At 34.9% G+C, this 24,818-nt stretch overlaps 1 protein-coding gene across 1 annotated transcript in view; it reads left to right on the plus strand.

Moving 5' to 3' along the window:
* TMEM26 (transmembrane protein 26) overlaps positions 1-24,547 on the plus strand; it is a 47,809-nt gene extending 23,262 nt beyond the window's left edge. The window contains exons 4-6 of the mRNA XM_011944108.1: positions 1,149-1,369; positions 17,644-17,720; positions 20,451-24,547. Of these exons, the coding sequence (XP_011799498.1) occupies positions 1,149-1,369; positions 17,644-17,720; positions 20,451-20,872 (720 nt within the window). The 3' untranslated portion in view covers positions 20,873-24,547. The remainder of the gene's footprint in view (positions 1-1,148; positions 1,370-17,643; positions 17,721-20,450) is intronic.
* Positions 24,548-24,818: the final 271 nt, after the last annotated feature.

Below are 24,818 nucleotides of genomic sequence, written 5' to 3' on the forward strand. Positions count from 1 at the left end.
AAACGTATTTTCAATAATGAGATGTACTATTAGTACTATTAGTTTAATAGAATGAACCTTGGGTTCTAATTCAAGCTCCAATCACAATTTATTTACATCAGTCTGGACAAATCACTTAGTTTCTCTCTCAGTTTTTCATCTGACAATCAAAATTAGTAATATTTACTAGTGTGCTTCCTGTATAAATTAAATATGATGTATGTAAAGTTTCATAGTAGTGATATAAGAAAGAGTACAAATGGAAGATTCTTCATTTTCATGTCTGGCTTCAGTCAGGATAGCATCATGCCTCATCTTTTATCCTCCCTTGTGCATTTGATATCAGCAAGTGATGGAGAGGAATAAATGAATTTTGCACAAACAGTTAAGTCACTTGCATAAGTAAGTTGGAATCATTATCCACTGGAGACCTAAGTCCTTGTAGGGTCAATAGTACACTTTGAGACTTATTTAGAAGGTAATTGGGCAAGAGTTGTCATCCAGAATACATTGGTGGGATGTAAGTTTTTCTAGGTCTAAGAATAATGGCAGAGTAAAATTTGCTTTCTGGCTTATGGATTATTGAATAATATGTTATGTGCTCAGAATAAAAAGTAATTTTATAGTTATTCTCTTTCTTTACATTTAGGTAATCGATAAACATTATTACATTTTTATGTTTAGCTATAATAGAGTTTTAAAGCAAAAAAAGGGAAGATTTGTACAATGTTAAAAATATTTCAAGAGTAGTAAATTCAGATTTTAAAATCTATTAAAAATATAGGAGGTTTTTGTGCTATTAATATGGATTTTGTAAAACTTTGCTATGTGTTGTTTTTGTTACACAGTGTCATAAAATGAGACATGATCTTTAAAACATTGTAAAATTGGTTCTTTAAATACCATATGGTACAATCCCACTCTTAAGTTTAAGGCTTAAATTACTTGCTAGTTATAGGCACCCCCATCTTAAGGACCACATTAGCTTTTTATTTTTTCCAGAGTGTTCAGCTGAAGGGCATTTTACTTTCTTTAGCAAGTAAAGAATAACACCTGAAAATGACTGTCTAGAAAAGCAAACTCTTGATTGAAATCATGGTGAAGAAAATATTTCTCTCTCAGGTGGGGGCTCATAATCCTTCTGTCTGTATGGTATTTCTGTTAAACAGGCCAAAGTTTTTGTGAACAACTTATCTACAGTATGTGAGAAAGTTTGGACATTGGGACTCCATCAGACATTCCTATTAATGCTAATAATTGGAAGATGGCTTTTACCCATTGGAGTCGGGATCACTCGAGATCAACTCTCTCAACTTCTTCTTATGTTTGTGGGGACAGCGGCTGACATACTGGAATTCACAAGTGAGACCCTAGAAGAACAAAATGTGAGGTGAGCATTCCTTGCAACAAAAACACCTTGTTTTCAGGGTCAAGACCATGCACCTGTCTCTTGGTTCTGTGACTTGTATATCACATGAATTCGAATTTTTAGTATATTTTATATGCAATGTTAGGATCAGAGAATTTGCTGCTATTTGCATATTAGAAACCAACACAGTCTTTATGCTTTTTGACAAATACATAAAGGAGATTTCTGCTAGAGAAAGAGACACATAATATTCTCTGTGGGTGAGAACAGAACGGCTCTGCATGTTTTCATGACTACAGGTTAGATAGAGTCATGGTTCTCTGAAAACCTGAAGTGGTATGACCATCCCTAGCCTCTCTTTTCCATTCCTAAGTGTGAGAAGCATAGCCAATCACAAAATCCTCTCCTAGAACACAGCACAGCTACAGTTTAAGAGAGCACTGAGAGAAGACATGGAGAAGTCTCTTCCTATCCATTTGGGGATTTGCATTCCCTGGTGTAAATGGAAAATGGAGCAGAGGTTTTATTTTACTAAATTTTATTTTTAGTCAGTTTTGTTCGAAGTGCCCAAAGGCTTTCTGGTGTAGAGGCCTATAAATTAAAACTTATTGAGTTGGTACTTTTATTTTTGCCACAAGCAAATAAACTCAGAATCCATGATCACATCTGTTTACGGAACGACTTCCTTACCATTAGGGATTTAAGTCTCAATGCCTGAATATACTTTAAGCTTGGGTTGTTTTGCACTATGCCATAAAAATAAATTGGAATGAGGCTGGCTTTTAATGCTACAGTTTACTTTATGCTGTGCTTCTCAAACAACAAAACATAAAGCTCAACAAAATACACTAACTTACCAAGTAAATTTAATATCCCAATTATAGCACAAATTATATTTACAACCATGAGCTACCTTTACAAGATAATTTCCTGTTTCATTTATATTAATTTTTTTCATAGCTTATTAAGTTGACATATTTTTTTTAAAAAATCCAATCTAAATTGAGTCATTATCGTCAAAGTGTTGATTTTAGTCCTGTACGTTTTAATGTCTTAAGTATGGTCAATGCTTTACATTGTAAAATGTATTTTTAAATAAAATACAATGTTGTTACAAGAAAAACTTCAAGAAATCATGACAGAGCATATAAAAGTGACAGGGACATCACAAAAGAAACATAATTAACTCCACCTATGTAGAAATAAACATGTACATGCAAAACATTTAGGGAGATGGGAGAAAACATAGGGTAGTAAAAGAGATAGTAAGGAGGGATATGTTTTGTGGGGCCAGTCATAAAATTGTAAGAAATGCCTAACTCGGTTATCTTAATGGACTATTAGTAGTCCCATCCAGAAGTGACACCAAGGAGCAATTTATAGATCTGTGTTTTCCAATAAAGGTTGAATATTAAATAATTTCATGAATAAAAGTAGATTTGCCCAGCAAAACAAAAAACCCAAATAAACAAAAAATCCCAAATCTTGAAAACCATAAGGCATTTTTTCACTCACCCAGTACTGATTTGTTATCTAATATGTGTCAAGCACTGAGCTAGGCAGAGATTGGGGAACAAATTGTGAGCAAGTATTAGTAAAAGGACACACAGTCCTATCTCAATTAAGACTGTTTCAATTCAGCAAGAATTTAGGAGCACTTGATGTTTCAAGACACCATAAATACCCCCAATTTCTTCTATCACCTACAAATTAATCTGAATGCTTCATTAATATATATTTTTATCATTTTAAACTTGTGTCATATCCTAGGAAAGCTGATGTTTAATAGAGCCCAATAAATTATGTCATAGTTTTTAATGGTTACTGTTTTTAAAATTTGTTTTCAATTTTCATTGTCTCAGGTTGAAGTCATTTTCATTTTTAATATTACCACATTGTGACAGTAGCCTTCTGTAACTCCCATTCAAGTCCTATGTGCCTCTATTACTCAAATATTCACTCTCCCAAAAACCCTCCCAAAGTGAAAGCCCAGGAAGAATATAAAATTTTTCTCCCTCCTAGAAATTAGCTTCCATGTTCTGATTTCCTGTTTTGGTTCTCACCTATACTGCAAGAATTGACACTGCAAATATCTATCTTTTCAAGGAAGGAGACCCTTAATCCTTTCCCACTGGGACATAAGCCTTCCCTTTTAGGCTCAAGAGGATAATCATGAAGAATAATCTTAATACAAAAGTAAATGATATTTATATCTAATAGAAGAAGGATCACTTCATTGTAGTCTACTCAGCATTGCCTATTATTATGACATTTTACTTTTTCTAATGTTTTATTCCATAGTTTGGGCTGATAGATTTAGGAGAAAGCCTACAATGATATCTATATCACAAAAATGTCTAAATCTCTTCCCCATTTTCTAGCTAATATGTCAAATTCTATTTTTTATTAAATAAATTTCCTTCCTTTGGCTCACATTAAAGTTCATCTACCTAAGTTTTATGCATTTACATAAATTTGTAAAGCTTCTGATTCTGCATTTTTTTCTTAAAATGCATAAAATTTATGCATTTATGAAGTTATGGTTTAAATAACATAAATTGCAACTCTAATTCTACAGTTTAATGATATTTACTAATTATGGATTTGTTTATCCATAACCACAATCCAGGTTTAGAACATTCCCATCACTCCCAAAAGATTCCTGTGGCTGTCTGCAGTCAATCTTCACTCTTAACAGGCAACCACTGATACACTTTATGTCTCTGTGGATTCCTCTTTCTTAGAAATTTCATGGAAATTGAATTATAAAATGTGTATTCTTTTATGTATGGCTTTTTAATGTAACATAATGTTTCTGGGATTCATCCATGTTGTTTCATGTTTAGCTCCTCTTTAGTTGCTAGTGTTCCATTAAACGCATATACCACATTTTGTTTATTCATTCAGTAGTAGATGTACATGTGGATAACTTCCAGCTTTTTGATACTAAGAATGATGTTGCTAAGAGGATTCACTGACAGACTTTTGCCTGGCTATGTTTTCATTTCTCTTTAGTAGACACCTAAGAGTGGAATGGCTGGTTATATGTTAAGTATAGCTTTAATTTTTTAACAATCTGCTTAGATGTTTCTAAAGAAGCTGTATTAATTTTTTTGCCCACCAACAATGTATGAGGATTCCATTTTCTCTACATCCTTATCAACAATCATTTTCCCCCCAGTCTTTTTTATTATACCCTTCTGATGGATGTAGAGTGGTATCTCACCAGGACATTAATTTGCAGTTCTTTAATGACTAATGTTGCTGAGCATCTTTTCATGGGAATATTAGCTATTCATATCTCTTCTTCGGTGATGTGTCTGTACATTTTTCTTCATTTTTTATTGGATTGTCTTTCTATTATTGAGTTGTATGAATTCTTTATATATCCTTGATACAAGTCCTTTATTATCTAAATATAAATATTTCCTCCCTGTGTTCAGCTTGTTTTTTAATTTTTTAATGTTATCTTTTGAAAAACACATTTTAAAAATTTTGAAGTTCAAATCTATCAATATTTTCTTTCACATTTTTGGTGTCATATGTAGGAACTGTTTTCCTAACCCTAAATGAGAAATATAATTTCTTTTGTTTTCTTATTGATATGGTTTGGCTGTGTCGCCACCCAAATCTCATCTTGAATTATATCTCCCACAATTCCCAGGTGTCATGGGAGGAACCCGGTGGGAGGTGATTGAATTATAGGAACAGGTCTTTCCTGCACTGTTCTTGTGATAGTGAATGAGTCTCACAAGATCTGATGGTTTAAAAGTGGGAGTTTCCCTGCACAAGCTCTCTTTGTCTGCTGTCAGCCATTAAGATGTGACTTGCTCCTTCTTGCCTTCCCCCATGGCTGTGAGGGCTCCCCAGCCATTTGGAACTGTGTGTCCATTAAACTCTTTTTCCTGTACAAATTACCCAGTGCTGGGTATGTCTTTATCAGCAGCATGAAAATGGACTCGTACATTTATGGAATGTTTTAATTCTTACATTTGTTTCTATTATCTGTTTTTACATAATTTTTGTGTACAGTGGGAGGTAAGGTTCCAAGTTTATTTTTTATTTTTGGCACTGCCCCATTCCAGCTGGGACTAATTTTCCCAGTACCATTTGTTGAAAGGATTCTTTCTTTATTATATTGCCTTAGCAACGTTGTCAAAAAATCAATGGATCACAGATGTAAAGCTTTTTCTCTGGACTTTCTGTTGTGTTCCATTGTTTTATATATTTGTCATTATACCAATACCACACTATCATGATTATGTAGCTATAGTGAGTTTTGAAATTGAATATTGTAAGTCTTCCAGAATTGTTCTTTTAAAATTTGTTTTAGCTATTGTAGGTGCTTTGCATTTTTATATAATTGTTATAATTCTCCTTTCAAGTTGTAAAAAGGATAAAAGAATTTTAAAAAAACTTACTATACTCTTGGTAGAGAATGAATTGAATCTAAAGATCAATTTGGGAAGAATTGTCATCTTAACAATATTAAATTTTCCAATCTGTGAACACAAAATATCTCATCCTTTGTTTAGATGTTTCTTAATTTCTCTCAGCAATGTTTTGTAATTTTCGGTGTGCAAGTCAAGCTTTTCTTAACTATTTACTAAGTTTTTATTCTTTTTGATGCTCTTACTAGTGGAATTATTTTTTAAATTTTATTTTCACATTTTTCATTGCTATAAATAGAAACACAGTTTACTTTATATGATGATCTACTACCACAGCCATGCTCAACTTGCTAATTAGTTTTATCCCTTAAATTTTCTCCTTACAGGATCATGCTGCTTGTGAACAGACTGTTTTGATTCTTTCTAATCCGTATGCCTTTAATTTATTTTTCTTGCCTTATTGCACTGACAAAAACTTCTTTCAATGTCAAATAGAAGTAGTAAGAGTAGACATTTCAATCTCAAAAGATAAGCATTCTGTCTTGCTGTATTAAAGATGATATTAGTTGTGGGTTTTGTATAGATGCCCTTTACCAGTTCGAAGAAATTCCCTTTTATTTCTAGATTATTGGGAATTATTTTTTAGTGTGTGTTGAATTTTGTTAAATCCTTTTCCTGCTTCTATTAAGATAATTAAGTGTTGGTTGTCTTTTATTCTATTGAAACAATATATTACACTAATTAATTTTCAGATGTTAAACCAACCTTGACTTCCTGAGATAAATTCTACTTTATTATAACATATAATCATTTTTTCTCTTTTGATACAAGGTCTTGCCCTTTAACCCAGGCCCAGGTACCACCCAGTGTGGTCACCACTGCATTGACCTCCTGGGCTCAAGTGATTTCCTAGCTCAGCTTCCCAAGTAGCTGGGACTACAGGCACATGCCACACCTGGCTAATTTATTTTATGTTTTGTAGAGATAGGATCTCCGTATGTTTCGCAGTCTGCTTTTGAACGCCTGGTCTCAGTCTCCCTGCCTAAGCCTCTCAAAGTGCTAGGATTATAGGTGTGAGCCACTGTGCCCAGTCTGTAATAATTTTTACATGTTATTGGATTCAGTTTGCTAACATTTGCTTAGGAGTCATATTGATCTACAGTATTCTTTTCTAATGATATATTTTTCTGTCTTTGGTAATGCTGACTTCATCAGATACCTCAAGAAGTATTCCTTCTTTATTTTCTGAAAGATTTTACATAGGTTTGGTCTTATTTCTTCTTTAAATATTTTATAGAATTCACCTAGGGAGCCACCTGGACCAAGGTTATTTTGTGGGAAGATTTTTTAAATTATAAATTTAATATCATTACCTTATATAGGTCTATTTAGATATTCTATTTCTTCTTAAATCAGTTTTGATTACATTTTCCTTTCTGGGAATTTTTCTATTTTGTCTAAGTTGTAGATTTTTGTCATAAAATTGTCCATAATATCTACTATACATGTGTTAATTTCTGTGGACTGAGTTGTGGTACCCTCCTTTTTCATTCTTGAGTTTAGCAATTTCTGCCTTCTCTCTTATTTTTTTAGGGGGTGAGGGGAGGGGCTGATGTTTACTTTTTTGGTTTGATCAGATTTATTGATTTTGTTGATATTTAAACATAACCAGCCTTTGGTTTTATTGATTTTCTCTATTGTTATTCTGTTTTCCACCTCATTGATTTCTGTTCTGATGTTTAATGTTTCCTTCCTTATGCTTGGATTTAATTTGCTCTTCTTTTTTTTTCTAATTTCTTCAGGTGAAAACTTTGATTACTGACCTTTCATATTTTCTACTATATTTGAGACCTTTCATCTTTTCTACTATAGACATTTAAAGTATGAATTTTCCTGTAAGCACTGCTTTGCCAGCTCCCCGTAAATTTGATATGTCTTTTTTTGTTGCTTAATGCAGTTCAAAATACTTTCCAATTTATTCTGGCATTTTTTTTATATGGGTTGTTTAGAAGTTGGCTGTTTAACTTCTAAATATATGGGAATCCCATAGACTTTTTGTTGTTGTTGTTTTCTGCTTTAATTCTACTTTCATCTGAGGATCTACTTTAAATTGTTTCAGTATTTTTAAATTTATGGAGACTTACTTTATGGTCTATTATATGGCCTATCTGGAGATCCATGTGTGCTTGAGAAGAATGTGTCTTTACTTGGTGTTGGGTGGAGTGTTCTATAAAATGTTAGTTACATCACCTTGGTTGATAGCATTGTTCAAGTCTTCTGCATCCTTACTGATTTTGTATCTAGTTGTTCTATTGATTCCTGAAAGTAGAGCACTGAAATCTTTCATTCAATTGTTGGAATGTCTATTTCTCTTTTAAATACTGTCAGTTTTTGCTCCATATATTTTGGGGTTCTGTATGTAGGTGTGCAAAATTGAATTGTTAACATCTTTCCAATGTACTAACATTTTGTCATGAATGATCACTTTTTCTTTAGTAACATTTCTTTTCTGAAAGTCAATTTTGTCTCCTACGAATATAGGCACTCCAGCTTTCTTATGTTGACATAGGGATATCTTTTCTTATTCGTTTACTTTCAAATTATATGTATATATGTGTCTACATTCTGTCCCTTATAAACAGCTTACAGCTGGATCCTGCATTTTCCTTCCCAGTTGAGTACAGTTTTTGTCTTTTGACTTAAGTGTACATTAGTTTACTAGGGCTATTATAGCAAAATACCACAAATATGGTGGCTTAAAACAACAGAAATTTCTTCTCTCACAGTTCCAGATGCTAGGAATCCAAAACCAAGGTGCTGGTTCCTATTGGAGGCTCTGAAGAATCTGCTTCATGCTTCTCTCCTAGTTTCTGGTGGCTGCTAGCAACTCTTGGTGTCCCATTGTTTGTTGACATATCACTCCAATTTCTCCCTCTTTCTTCACATGGCATTCACCCCAGTGTGTCTGTCTGTGTCTCCAATTTTCCTTTTTTTATAAAGACACTAGTCATTGGATTAGGGCCCATCCTAATCCATGTGACCTCATCTTTACTTGATTACATCTGCAAAGACCCTATTTCTAAACAAGGTCGCAGTCTGAGACTTGCGTAGACATGGAATTTTAAGGGACACTGTTCAAGCTGGTACACTGTGTTTAGACCATTAATATTTAATGTAATTATCAATATGGTTAGATTTATAGCTGTGATTTTACTATTTATTTTTTTCTATGTCTCACATCCTTTTTATTTCTGTGTTACTCTTTTACTGTTTTGTTTTTCTGGTGGAGGTGGTTATATGAGCATTTTTAAGTCAATGATGTATACATTTTTTGAATTATTTTATTAGTAGATGCTCTAGGGATTAAAATATACATTTTAAAATTTTACACTCTATTATAGGATAAAACTAACTTAATTCTGATAAAGCCTAACAATATGGCTCCATTTGGTCATAGCACTGTTGCCCCACTTGCTCCGTTACTGATAACTTTGTTTCCTCCTCTTCCTTTTTGTTATTGTTTTTATAAATATATTATATCTTTGTATGTTATAAATTGAATAATCCAGTGTTATAATTAGTGTTCTATATAATCTTTTAACGTTTTAAAAAGATATTAGAAAATGTCTATATAACTGTATATTTATATGTTCCTTTTAATTTCCCATACATTTATCATTTTCATGCACTTCATTTCTCCATGTGTATTTCAGTTACTATGTGGTGTAATTTCCTTTCAACCTGAAAGACTTTATTTAGTGTTTCTCCTAAGGCAAATCTGTAGTAAAAAATACTCCAAGTTTTTTTTTTTTTAATCTGAAAATGTTCTTATTTTGCCTTCATGTTTAACGGATAGTTTTGCTATATAAAGAATTATTGGTTGACAGGATTTTCATATATATATAATTTGAGGAAAAACATAGTTTACAGGTGTAAGAAGATCAACAAAACCATATACTAAGTAAAAACAAAGATCTACCATTTTACATATATACACATATATATAATTTCACTGTCTACTGGCCTTCATTGTTTCTGATCAGAGTTAGCCATTATAGTTGACCTTTAAACAACGTGAGTATGAACTGTGTGGGTCGATTTATATGCAGAATTTTAAAAAATAAAATTTACATTGGGTGTGCCTGCCTCTCTGACCTCTCCTTTCACCTCCTCCACCTCCTCCACCTCTTCCACCCCAGAGATAGCAAGACCAGCCAGCCTCTCTTCTTCTTCCTCCTTCTCAGCCAACTCAATGTGAAGATAGTGAGGATACAGAGCTTTATGATGATTCAGTTCTACTAACGAATAGTAAATACATTTCCTCTTCCTTATGATTTTCTAAATAACATTTTCTTTTCTGTAGCTTACTTTATTATAAAAATATAGTGTGTAATACATATAACATACAAAATATGTGTTAATTGATTGTTTATGTTATTGATATTACTTCCAGTCAGCAGTATGCTATTAATAGTTAAGTTTTGGAAAAGTCAAAATTATACACAGATTTTCAACTGTGTGGGGGGAGGTCAGTTCTCCTAACTAACCCCCACTTTGCTTGAAGGTCAACTGTACTTATTTGTTGTTACTCTGTACATCACGACTCAATTTTCTCTTGGTGTTTTGTTTTCCTCTTTCGCTTAGTAGTTTGAGATGTGTCTAAGTGTGGATCTCTGCTTTTACTAATTCTAGGGCTTTATTGATCTTCTTATACCTGTAATTATGTTTTTCTTCAAAATTTTCAGCCACTATTTCTCTAAATATTTTCTCCTCTCTTTTATATCTTTCTTCTTCTGAGTTTCCTATTAAAAATATATATGACTGACTGTATTCCACAGGTCTCTGAAGCTCTGCTGTTTTTTCTTCAATCTTTTTTTACTCTGTGTCTTTCAGATTAGATAATTTTTATTGATCTATCTTCTAGGTCACTGATTCTTTTTTTCTGCCATCTCAAATCCAGATGCAGAGTCCAATTGTAGAGTTTATTGAATTTTTCACTTCAGTTTGCATATTTTCAATTCTAGAGTTTCTATTTAATCATTTTCATAGTTTTAGTATCTTTATTCTCTCACTTGTTGAGTCATTGCCATGAGACTTTTCTTTAACCAATCATACTTAGTTTTCTTTCATTCTTTGAACATATTTATAATAGTTGCTTTGAAATATTTTTCTGCTAACTCCAATGTCTGGACCTCAGTAGAGACAGTTTCTGCTGTTGTGTTTTCCCTCTTGATTGTAAGTTAGATGTTTCTGGATTTTTTCTTTTATTTATCACATACTTCCTTTGTTGAGAACTGGGCATTTTGGATAATATATTCTAACAATATGTTATCTTCAGGCTCCCCACCACTGCCACCACCTGAGGCTTCTCATTTTGTTGCGTCTGTTTTCTTAATTGGAGGAATGTATCTCTCCTTGGATTGTAGTCACTGATGTCTCAGATTTTAAAAAAATACCTAGTTTTATTTTTAGTTCGACATCTTACTGGTCACACCTACAGCTACGTTTTTGGTCAGTCAATAACTTGGGCAGATTGGAATCAAATACTATGAGCCCTTATGACTTCCATTCTTTGATGATCCGTGCATGGAGCAGATAGCACATTTACAGTTCAAGATGTTTTCATGTCTGCCTCAGCTTTTGATTCCCACTGGGCCCTCTTTGGCCTTCCCTGAAGATGCCTGCAGTTTTTCAGTCAGCCAGGCCTACAGGAGTACTCATCTAGCCCTTCTATAGCTCTCATTTTAAGAATCTCTCTGTTAAATTTAAAGTTATTTCGTTACACTCCAACTGGGATTGCAGTCTCAAAGTAGCAAGCTACAGATTTTTAAAATATTTCCAATCAAATTTGTTACTTCTATTGACCACACCGCTGAATGTGAGATTCCATACTCCACTCCAAAGCCATCACTGGTAAAATTACCACTTTAAATGATCAATATGGTGTTACCATTCCCACAACTTGAATTAACTTAGACTTTTTTTTTCTGACTATAAGTCCCTAATTTATCTTTTTATACAGCATTAACGTTAAGAAACTTAATATCATAAATTCTGTTTCTGCCTCTTTGAAATGTAAATTTCCCAGCCTCTTGCCAGTTTGCAAACCAACAATATCTTTCTCAAGGACCTGGGAGCCATCTATTTAAAATGCAGTCTTAAAGACAGATGGAGCCCCTATCTCCCAGCCTCTGTGAGAGGGTAGGATCCTAACTTTGAAAAGTGCCAATTACCAAACACAAGTGGCCTAATCAAATTGACCAACCTCCATCCTAACATTCTCCAGTACTTTTCCAGTAGGTCACCCCAGTTCTTGAAAACTCTCCTACTTTTTTTTTTTTTTTTTTTTTGAGACGGGGTCTGGCTATCACCCAGGCTGGAGTGCAGTGGCCGGCTCTCAGCTCACTGCAAGCTCCGCCTCCCGGGTTCACGCCATTCTCCTGCCTCAGCCTCCGGAGTAGCTGGGACTACAGGCGCCCGCCACCACGCCCGGCTAGTTTTTGTATTTTTTAGTAGAGACGGGGTTTCACCGTGTTAGCCAGGATGGTCTCGATCTCCTGACCTCATGATCCACCCGTCTCAGCCTCCCAAAGTGCTGGGATTACAGGCTTGAGCCACCGTGCCCGGCCTCTCCTACTTTTTGTTTTAGCAGAGTTGAGTTTAATCTTTCTCTTGTATTTCAATAGTCTTGAATAAATTCTTCCTCATCTGTTTAACTTCATTCAGTACAGTTAAAAAAAAAAAAAAACAAAATAGCCAAGCTGGGGATAGGGGAATGAATATCTGTAGGTAAGAATCCTTCAGATTCCCACTGTTCTTACCTGAAGCTTGGCCAACTTTTCATGAATAAATGTTACTTAATTTGTTGTTTGACTTTGGTTGATTTTCAGAGCCCTGATGGTTGTTTTTTACAATTTTTGACAATTTTTTAATATTATACATGTTTGTTGGGGGAAACGATTTGCTGACCTCTTCATTTCACTACAGACACCTTCCAACATTTTCACAAGTCAGAATGTCAACATCATTGCCACGGAGAGTTCCTTGGCGATTTACACCTTTGGAGATCACTTTGTGTAGTCTTTTTTTCCCCCCAACATATTAATAAATCATGTATTAAAAAGAATTGTATTCTCACAGCATTACTAACATTTCCCTGTGAATACTTGACTATACAAAAGAGACTCTTCTTATGTTTACATTGTGTTTTACTTTTATTTTGCAGAGTTGAAGCTAATCTCTCTTTCACCTGGAAGAAATGGTGAAATATTTCTTCTAGGATAGGTTAATACTTCATTTTTTTCTTCCTTTCTATCATTTTTTCCTTTTCTGATGGTATTTGTCATTTTCTTTAAAAAAAAAAAAAACTAGATGAATTCTATCTGCTGATTGTCTCTTTTCTACATGAATATTTACACTTCCAAAAAGAAATAGCCCCTACAAAGGACATGAACTCATCCTTTTTTATGGCTGTATAGTATTCCATGGTGTATATGTGCCACATTTTCTTCATCCAGTCTGTCATTGATGGACATTTGGGTTGGTTCCAAGTCTTTGCTATTGTGAATAGTGCTGCAATAAACATACATGTGCATGTGTCTTTATAGCAGCATGATTTATAATCCTTTGGGTGTATGCCCACTAATAAGATGGCTGGGTCAAATGGTATTTCTAGTTCTAGATCCTTGAGGAATTGCCACCCTGTCTTCCAAAATGGTTGAACTAGTTTACAGTCAGCTGGAAACCATCATTCTCAGCAAACTATTGCAAGAACAGAAAACCAAACACCGCATGTTCTCACTCATAGGTGGGAATTGAACAATGAGAACACTTGGACACAGGAAGGGGAACATCACACAGCGGGGCCTGTCATGGGGTGGGGGGAGGGAGGAAGGATAGCATTAGGAGATATACCTAATGTGAATGATGAGTTAATGAGTGCAGCACACCAACGTGGCACATGTATGCATATGTAACTAACCTGCACATTGTGCACATGTACCCTAGAACTTAAAGTATAATAAAAATTTTTTTAGAAAAAGAAATAGCTAAGCAAATTGGTAAAATATGACTTTTTATTTTTATTTTTAACCACCAGATTGGGTGTGCTGATACACCAAATGCCAGTTTTTTATCCTACTAGTTTTTCAAATAGAAAAGTGATACTAATGTTAATAATTAAACTTCCCAAGTTTTTTTGTCTCTCTCTGAATCAAGTTCATTGTCTCCTTACATGCTTCTCAGTTGACATTTGTGAAGGCAGATTATACACATGGGACAGTGGTGAATAAATCCACCCAAAATTCCTTTGCAGATCTTGAGTGTTTGCCATTAATCTCCATGATTTATTTACATTCTAACATTTAACCTTCCTGAGAATTTTTACTGTCTGATCTAATAATTCATATTTGCCTGCTTTAAAAATTTTCTGACCTACTTTTCCAAAATTGTGTTTGATAATTTTACTAGTATGTTTTTCAACACCCACATTCTTCCATATTTTGTGTGTGCATAGATAATATATGCATATGCAAAAATGTGCATTCATTATTGCATGGTTAAAGTTGAATTTATGTAAGGCTAGGGTTAGTATATCATTTATCCCTATTTTGTAGGATGATGAATAATATACAAAGATTTTAAGGAGCATGTTGACATACTAGTAAAATTACTACTGCTACAATTATGTAATGTTTATTTATCACTTGTTGTGTGCTAAGAAGTCTTAAATGCTTTAATTCAGTAAGTTATTTTGCATTTACATTCACACTATGAGGTAAATATTCTTATTATCACCATTTTATAAGCAAAGACATGTCAGGCGAGGCAAATAAAGTCTCAAGATGACATGAAACCAAAAATAACTAATTTGTCGTGATCTACCATAATAGCTTGTGTCACATGCTGTTCTAAGAGCTTTATATGTTTAACATGCTTAAATAATATACTGAATAAAATTATTATATAATCCAATTCTTATTATTGTCTTCTTCATAATGTAAATGGGTAAACTAAAGCATACAGATGTTAAACTACTTACTCATATTCATATAACTAATAACTGATCAATCTGGAATTAGAGTCTCACATCGTATTTCTTTAGTGAGTGTTGGAGCTGGTGTTACAACTCTGGTCACTTGGCACCAAAGTCCCCTGCTTTGCCATTGCTTTTTACTGCCTTGCAGGGAAATTGCACATAGTTTTTGGAAGAATTATTGAAGTTTGGGATTAGATGCAGCTTCAAAATATGTTGTGAAAAATTTCTTTTGCATCTGTTGAAAAAACCTCGCCAAAATATCCTCAACAACTTTTTCTGCAGGCTCTGTTGAAAAATTACACTAATAGAAGAAATACTAACCCCAAGTGGCAACTTGTTCTATTTTGAGGTAATATTATTGGAAACTACTTTCCTGTATTGTGATGAAATTTGAATTCTCACAGGTGCAACTGAAATCCTTTGAGCCTGAATTGGCCATCTCAAGTCAAAAGAAATGTTTCATTCCTTTTCCACATTATAATCCTTAAACATAGGAAATAAAACTTCTAAGGAATTATCTCTAGTTTTCAGTTTCTTGAACTATCTCACATAGATCATGACTCTTAATTCTTTACCATTCTGGTTCTTCCCCTTTGGTACAAGAAACTTTATAAATGTTTCTTCTAATACATGAAGCACCACACATAATATTTCAGGTATGTTCTGAACACTGTAGAATAGAGCAGAGCTAAAAGTTTCCATTTCATTCATGGAAATAATATAATGTAATGATCAAAGGAGTAAATGCTGAAATCAGCTGTCTAGTTTTGATTTCTGCTGTCAATACTCATAACTTGGACACATTTCCTCAACTCTCTTTTACCTCCTTGATAAAATAACAAGATAACAATTGCGTCTACTTTGTTGAGCTGGTATGAGAATTAAGTGTGATCATAGAGTTAAGCATTTAGAAAACTGCCTGGCATGGATGTCTGAAATCAGAAACTGTCCATAACATTATTTAAAAATTCAGGCACTTATTGAAGATCCGTTGTGTATAGACATTGACCGTGTAAAGAGGGAAAAGTTATAGTCTGCATTCCCAAGGCATTTCCACTTAAAATTTTAGACTTTACATTTCTTGTGAAGCAACCTGTGATTTTATTTGATTTTGGTAAATCATAAATCATGTCATACTGTGGACTCATAATTAAATAATAGTAAGGGAGAATCTTTGAGCCCTCTTTTATGGCTACTGCTGTGAAATGCTATCTCTTCTATCCAGTTCTATTCTAATCTAGGTCATCTAGTTACCTCTTTTGGAATCCTGATTGTGTCTTCCAGGGTACTGGTTTTCTATCCACACTCCATGCCATATGTGCATATGAGAAGCCTTCCATCAATGTCAACCAAGTCATGATAAAATGTGAAGTAGAAAAGAATCAAAAGCACAGCCTTCAGCAACCCATTGGAGAGTCCCCCTGTGGGGAGCCATTTACACAGGAATCTACCTAACAGTATTCACACCTGGAATATTTGTTAATTTTGTTAATGAGAACACTATGGGAGACTTTTTCAGAAGCCTCGTTTTAATCTGAATGTCTGTCATCAATTTACATAACATTACCTGCTTGGTAATCCTAACTATATTTTTTTCAAAGGAGGAACTAAGTTTAGTTGAGTGCAATTTTTCTCAGAGAACCTGTGCTGATGCTTCGTAATAACTGTTTTCTTCTAAAAGGGCTCTCAGAAATCTTTTAAAGAATCGTTTATATAATCTAACCAGAGATTAATAGTAAATGTGCCTTTTGTACTTTTAGACATATTTCTGTTTCATTTTGAAAGTTGAGACTTTATGTTTTTATCACCAGCCTTGTCTCCACCATTAACTGCCAAGACAGATAATGATGGTTTAGAAATCTCATTTACAAATTCTCTCAGAGTTTTGAGATTTAATTTTGCATTTAATGCCTCTACACTTGAAGCATTTAAAGATATCCCTTACAATCACCTTATTTCTTTTGGTTTCAATTACTCGTCTTTGATACTTTTCAGACCTCTTCAATCTGAAAATCTCTTTTGACAGAAGATGGAAACAAAATCTATTATTATGCCACCAAGCTCAAATTGATGACTTCCTTTCTATCTTTGCTAAAAATAAATGTGACCCTTTTTAATATCCTTTGCATTTCTGTAACCTCTATTATTTCTGATTTTAGCCTTCATGACCATTTTCCGAAGTCTAAGACATTTCTATATTTGTCTGAATATGGACCCTTCTTTAGTGCATTTAACCATTCCTTCCACAAATACATGTTGTATCCATCAAGCCCTGTTCTAGGCACTAAGGATACAGTGGTGAATGAAACAGACTTATTCCTTGCCTTACGTCCTACTATCTGGTATAAATCTTTGTTTATTGGATTTATCTCTTTACCTTTTTCCTATCTAATGACAATTTTCTTTCAATGTTGAGCTTTTAGTTTTTGAGCATCATTTAGCTTTTTTGAAATGTCTTTTCAATTAGATCCCTGGTTTCTTAGAATAATTATTAATTCCCCTGCTGACATTCCTTGAAATCAGCCATTTGAATATCCATGTCAATATCTATATTTTCCTCCCTATCATTTCTCTCCCATAATATTTCCATAATTTTATAAAACTAAAGACAGCAATATGGGACCAAAGGCTTTGTCATAATTTGTGCATATTTTGGGTTTTAAGTCTCAGATTACTTATTTTTCACTTCTTCCTTATTCCATTATTATCAGGTAAGGATTTTTTTCCTTGATATATTAAATCACCAAGATATTTTGATCACAAGAGGTTTATTAGGAATATACTAAAAACATGAGCTGAGAAGATTTTTCTCTTCTGCATGTGATCATACTTTTTATTACAAATTTAAAATTTTGTCTGTATTCTAGGAATAACCCTGCACTAGTCTACGCCATTCTTGTTATATGGACTTGGAGCATGCTGCAGTTTCCACTTGACCTGGCGGGTAAGTATCCTGATGTTTGTGCAAAAAAATAGAAAATTACACCTCTTGATTATCAACTATGCTAAACCTAAGAAGGCAAGTAAAAGGATTATCATGTCTATATCCCAATGTTAGTTCTAGTTCAGCTTAGAAGGAAAGTAGATTGAAACTTAGTAAGCCAAGAAGAGTGGATCCACTGTGGTACATGGTAAGCTTAAGATAGTAGAGCAGATAATTGCACAGCATTATATTTACTTCAAATAACAGTTCCATCAGTTATGATTTATAAGACCTCCTGCAAACCAGGTGATACCTCTGTATCTCAGCTTTCCTTCATCCATGAAATAGGAATGATAAGCATAGTCACTAAGATTGAAGATTCTTGTCATGACTCAGTAATATACACTTTGCTCAGCAAGTTGCTGCCATAAATGTTTTATCTCTTAGTATTTATAAGAAGTAATTTTCATTCTTTTTCCAGACCCATGTATTAGAACTTCATAAGGCATAGGAGCAGTTAAAATTGTCCTCATTGGTGGTCCTTGGAATCCCATTGGTCTTATTTTAATAAAAACATAAATCCCTAAGATTTTGCAAGAAGTATTCTGTTTCCCAGGCATTTCATACTAGCAATAATCTAGGGCTTCATTGTCCAACAGGGGACCACCAACCACACATGACTCTTTAAACTGAAATTAATTAAAATGTAAAACATTAAAAGTCCAGTGCCTCAGTCATACTAGCCACATTTCAAGTGCGCAGTTGCCACAAATGGCTACCATATTGGACAGCAGTAATATGAAACACTTCTACCATCACGGAAAGTTCAATTGAGCATTGTCGATCTGGAGTCATCTGAAAACTTCTTGGAACCCTAGAATTTTGATTTGAGAATTCTCCTGGATGTCACTTTACTCCAAAGAAATTCTAGAAATTGATAATTACGTTTTCCTTAGCCCAACTTGTTTATTTATGACACCCTACTTGCTGGCCTCAGGATTAGAATTAATCCTTAGGACAGGGATATTTTACTTTTTTCTCCTTTTTTGGTTCACTTTTGTAGACTCAGAGGTCTGAGGCCATTTTAAACACAGCATCCACTTGTTGAAATTATTAACAATTTGAAATAGATGGGAAAACTTGCTGTAGCTTTTAAGAAATACCAAAAATGGAATCACTTATTAATAATTACAAAACAAATCTATGCTAATAACACACACACACACACACACAGATTTTTGACATAATGAGCCCTGGAAGGTATGGTCTGGACTCACTGGTCCAGCTGGTATCCACTTATAGAATATTAGGTGCCATCACATTAGATATTGAATTAATACCTTTAGAAGGTCCTTTGAGAGCCATTTCCTGGCTCTCATTTCTTAGGAAAGGCTACCATTGATATAACCTTGCTTTCTCTTTTGTCTTTCACCCTGCCAATCCTCACCCTCCCATATCTGGTGGTTTGTTGCCTTGCTAAGAAAATTTGTATTTAAGAAAGACATTTTGTAAACTTTCAGGGGTGATAATGTTATGCAGCTGTTTGAAAAACAAAGACCAAATGTTACTTCTGACTAAATCATTATTGTATTTTCCAACAAATAGTACATTATGTTTATCCATATCAAAGCAGCTTCATAATATTTGCAGGCTCCAGTAGACGATGGCATTCTTTGTTTGAAAACTCCAAATGGAAGGCTTCATTATTATAAAAGGATTATTTTCTGCCCTTGACCCTGAATTAAATTTACACTTGAGAAATTAAGACAAAAGGTTCTTCTGTTGATTGGACTTCCTTTTGTTTAACTGGAAAACCAGTAATCATATCCAGTCTTTCTTGTAAACTGTGAAACAAAGCACAAGGAATTAGGACAAAATCAAATAACAATGGCATTTATTCAGGTTTTTTCCCTCCATCATTTGAAAAATATGTTTAATATGAATTAAGTTTGAATTTGAATATAAGCACTTGAATTTTCACAGCACAGTTCGCACACATGCTTGAGTGTGTAAACCAACAAACAGGTAGATCCTAAAAAGAGTATATAGAATGATCAGAACTACGTACACTTTGCTCCGTTTCTCAAGCTTATCGATCAGGCAAATCATTCGTGATCCTAACGGGAAGATCACGTGGACAGGGAAAAAGAAAAGTGGACAGGAGGCAGGGCTGTTATTCTAATGGAAACAAAATGAGCCAATGAATAGGGACCCCTCTCCTCACTGATATGATTGTTATCCCAGTTTTCAAAGGAAGAAACTGTGGCCCAGGAAGGCTTAGTGACCCTGCCAGCAACTCACTGCTGGAAAATGAGGCAGTCATGCTTTCTGACTTGAGGCCGTGAGCATGTAACTGTGAGTCTTCCTTACACTGTGGATCCCAGTATCACAATGGCAGCTTCCTTTATTTTTTATTCCCCCCCGGTGCAGCTTCAGCCTCACAACGAGCTTGAGCTATGAGCACTTGTAACCATGCCTGGCTCCTAGAATCTATTTCATGTGGTGCTTTGCCCGGGGTGAGGACTAGATGATCTTACATTTTCTATTTGGATGCAAGTCACAGGGCAGGGTGTTTTCACTTGTTCCACTCAGAATTAAATCACGGGATCATTCCATTTCATTTCCATTCTGTAATTATTCACAGAATTATTACTAGCACAGTCCCCATTGTTAATGACTTGTCCCCATGTCATTGTCTTATATGTCTACACTTCCAAGAGAGATAGTAACTAGTCTGTCCTGTGTTTTCAGTACAGAACGTCGTTTGCCCCGTGTCTGTGACAGAGAGGGGATTCCCCAGCCTGTTCTTTTGCCAGTACAGTGCGGATCTGTGGAACATCGGAATCAGCGTCTTCATACAAGATGGCCCCTTCCTTGTCGTGCGTCTCATACTGATGACCTATTTCAAAGTGATCAATCAGATGCTGGTGTTCTTTGCAGTGAAGAACCTCCTCGTGGTGGTGTTGCAACTCTACCGCTTGGTGGTGCTGGCATTGGCAGTCCGTGCTTCATTGAGAAGTCAGTCAGAAGGCACGAAAGGGGAACATGGTTGCCGTGGACAGACCTCTGAGAGTGGGTCCTCTCCGCGGGATTGGCAGAGCAAGTCTAAGGAGGGCCTGGCTATTCCTTTGCGGGGCTCCCCAGTCACCGACGATTCCCAGCCCACCCCTTAGTTACTGATTGACAGGGGTCTGCGGCTAGAACCTGACTCCCTGATTCTTCTTATAGGGAGGATCTTTCTTCTCCCCCAGCCTTGGCATATAATAATTTTCAAAAGAACAGCATAAAAAGGTGATCTTAAACCAAAGCTGAGGAATTTTCTTTTTTCAACTGAATAGAAGGAACTTTGATTAGTGACTATTGCTACAACTTCTGTGTGATGGTATTAGATGTTATAGTTGTTCAACGACTAAGTGATTTGTTTGTCTTGAACTGTTTGAAAAGCTGTGGAAGGGGTTACGGTGACATGCCCTCGAAAGATTTAGTGCAGACGAACTGTCGCGGCTGTTACCTGAAAATAGAGAAGCTTTGAACTTTGGCTCCATTGTCAGACTATTTCGTCTGATCTTTTCTGCAATGTCCCTCTGACATCAAAAAATGTACATTCAGTGAATGCAGAACAAATGAAGGGAAAAGTGCCTTTAAAATTACCTCACTGTGGGCTGGAAGCAGCGAAAATCTCTGCCCAGCTTCCGTATCACAGAGAGCCTTATTCATCGCTGCACAGGCCTTTCCAGGAAAATCATTTTTCTGGGCTGATGTTGCATTCTGCCATGGCGCATATGCTCTTACAGAGATTTTATTGCTTTTGGCTTTGGTGCTACAAAATTCACAGCAAGTCATTTTGGTTACATATCTACTGGTTGCAAGGCAGGAAATACTGGTGAAATGCTAGCAAAGTCACAATTTCTACTCTGAACATGATTTGCACTGTTCGTCAGTATTTTTCTGAACCCTACTTTACCATTTTCTATATTGCCAAGCTGAATCACGTGGGCTGATGCAGAGAAGCTCTGAAGCGGTGAATAAAGGTGTTTCAGGCCCTGTAAGTGTTACCATGGTTTCTGGTGTCTGCCAGCAGTAGCGAACAAAGCTGCAGCTTCTCTGAACCGCCACTACTGGAGGCGGCCTTTGGTCTCAGGGAACATGGTGATGGAGGCTTGCATCAGCCCCACCCAGGGCCAACAGCGCTTGTGGAGTAACGAGAGTCGGAATGTGCTACCCCGTTGTGGGAATCAGGCAATTCGCTTTATTTTCTTGTGTTAAGACTTCATTTTCCAGTATTGAAATAGTCATACTTTTCCTTTACATACCTCTATACTTTCCAGATGGAGGTGATTCAGAACCTTTTAAAGTGATTTTTGCTTTTAAAGATACAGTGTGAAAATTTGCTTGGGTTTATAGCAGTAATTACATGATGCAAGCAGTTCCAAAACTGTTCTTTTAGGTTCAAAACCTAATTCTCCCGGATTAGTATACTCGAGAATTCAAAGGGACATTTAAGGTGGGGTATGCCCTTAATTTGGTATGACAACCAGTTGGGACAATTTTATCTGTAACTCTCTGGGTGAGATGATACCTATTAGAAACATTTTATACAAACTTTTATACACAAATTCTGTTTTTATACAGAGTCATGCATATTTTCTCGTAAATGGCTTCTTCAGCGCCATTGTTATATGTTTTTATTTCTTTCTTCCTTGTGCTTCTAATTTTAACAATATAATGACTATAAAATGACACATGGAACTAATGGAATACATTTATGATTTTCCATAATAATTTTATGAAAGTCAAGATCAAGAAATTATATGTACATGAAGTAAAGCACTTGACAACTTTTAAGGGCACGTTATTTAAAGTGCTCAGCAGTTGAAAGCAAAATAATAACTGCTATTTATAAAAATGCCTCAGCAGAATCTGTTTTTATGTTGACTGCTTTATGTTGAATATTTTCTTCCACAACATGTATGTGCTGCTTATTATTGCAGATTTGCTCATGGCATACTTTTCATGTTTTAATTTTTTTCTTCCAGCAAAACAAACACAGAGGCCCTAAAAATAGATAAAGTATAAAGTAGTACGGCTGTTGCAAGGATATTTTTAAATGCTTTCAAATCTCAGACTTGGCTTGGCTTCGTGAATGAGTTTCTAGTGTTTAAATTAAAGTATTTTGTAATTAGCAGTCCTCGTGGGCTTGAGAAATAAAAAGCCTGTCCAAAGTCTAGCTTTATTTAGAGGGTCAGGAAGTCAAAGAGCACCCAGGACCATCTTGGCAAATAATAGTGGCAAAAATAGACCCAGGTTCTGCAAGGTTTTCCAGGAAAATCTGCTTGGGGCAGCATTTGTTAACCTAGCTGCCAGTACTCCCACTCTCTTAGACTGGCTGCTTTTATAGTAGGAAAAAAAAGATCTGCATTTGCTTAGTTTATCTGAAATAAAGCTCTAAACCTAGGTTATATATTAGCCATTCCTAAGACTCATCATTAAATATTACAAATTTATTCAGTTAATTGTTGTTTTTAATGTAGACTGCTAAATACTGTAATGTTTCAAAGCATCCAGGGGTTTGTTATAAAGTGGCTAGAACATCAATTACCTCCCATGTGTGGACACCCTGGGACTTGTTTACATTTTATTTGTAATAAGATAACTGACTCACAACACCTGTATAATGTGATACAAGCCATCCTCTCTATCATAACCCCTCCCCCAGACACACAGAAGGTCAGTCCCCAACCCCTGAAGAAAGTAGCTTATTTGAGGTTGTTGGTGCTGTTATTATTATTGCCATAGTTGTTATTTAATTGCTTGATTAAAGCTCAGTCAAATGTCCTTCCTAAAAACATGTCATTCCACTTGTGAAAGAAAACACAATGTGCATGTTTCAATGATACTATGCGGAAACACACCTCATCATCATCTTACGGGTTTCCTTTGCCCTTAGTGGATGACTCTCAGAGGACATGACTTGACGTAATAATAGTAGTAAACTATCTTTATCTTTGATTATTCTTTTAATTTTTATTTGAGCTGTTTCAATAGCATAATAAAATAAAATCTTGAATTGGCCAATAATATTCTTTATAATCTTCCAGTGAAGAGTCTGATACAAATTTATTCTTGGCTGTGTTGTAGTTCCACTAACAAATAGCACTTCAGGGCTCATAGAACCATATAGATATGGCCAAGGAATATCAGGATTCACTATTATAATACTAATTGTTAACTCATTATTTAATTGAACATTTTCAAAGCTCTAGAAAGGCATGCATTTGTAGGTGCAAATGCTTTAAGATTTCTGTGCGTCTTTCAGAGTTGAATGTAATAATGTTTGGCATTTAATTCTTGATAATTCTTAACCAGCTTTTCCTGTTAAAAGAGAGAAAGAATTGCAAATGCCAGGCATCTGTCCACTTTAGCCCTCCTACAATGCCAAGAAAGAGGGATGGTGATGTATACTACAGCAACGCAAATGAAAAACCAGTCTTGAATTACAAGAAAAAAAGGGGATTGTTATTTTTTTTTTCTAATTTCAGACTTTGCTTTTTACTTACTGGACATTCTGATTTGCTCTCAGAAACATCTGATTTGAGGTTAAACTAGGCAGCTGGAGGATGTTTACAGCTTTGAGGCTTTAAATAAGTTTCCATATGCAGGGAGTAACTTTAAACAATGTTTGAATAATTAACTGCTACGGTCTTATATTTTATGTGTATCTATTTCATCCTCTGACTCTTTCTTACTAGAATACCACATAAGAATATTTTCTCTGCGGTATTCGTATTTATACTATTTTGCTATGAGTGGCCTTTGTATTTTATTATATGCATTAAATAGTGTGTGCACAACTTTATCTTAATGTGGATTTTTTTGCTGGTTTTTCATGTCTTTGTTCTCTACTGCAATTCATTTCCTTTATAGTTTTTAAGCTCTGGTTTAAAAAATAAAACTGATCTATTTAGAATATGATTAAAGTGGCATTTCAAACCAGTGAGGAAAGGCTGACCAATTTTACAAATGATGTTGGGAAATTTTGCAATCCATCCGGAAAAAATAAAGTTAGATTTTTATCTCCTGCAATATATAGAAATAAATTCCAGATGGATTAAAGATGTA

This window comes from Colobus angolensis, unplaced genomic scaffold (assembly GCF_000951035.1).
Source record: "Colobus angolensis palliatus isolate OR3802 unplaced genomic scaffold, Cang.pa_1.0 Scaffold226, whole genome shotgun sequence".
In the NCBI taxonomy this organism is placed as follows: domain Eukaryota; kingdom Metazoa; phylum Chordata; class Mammalia; order Primates; family Cercopithecidae; genus Colobus; species Colobus angolensis.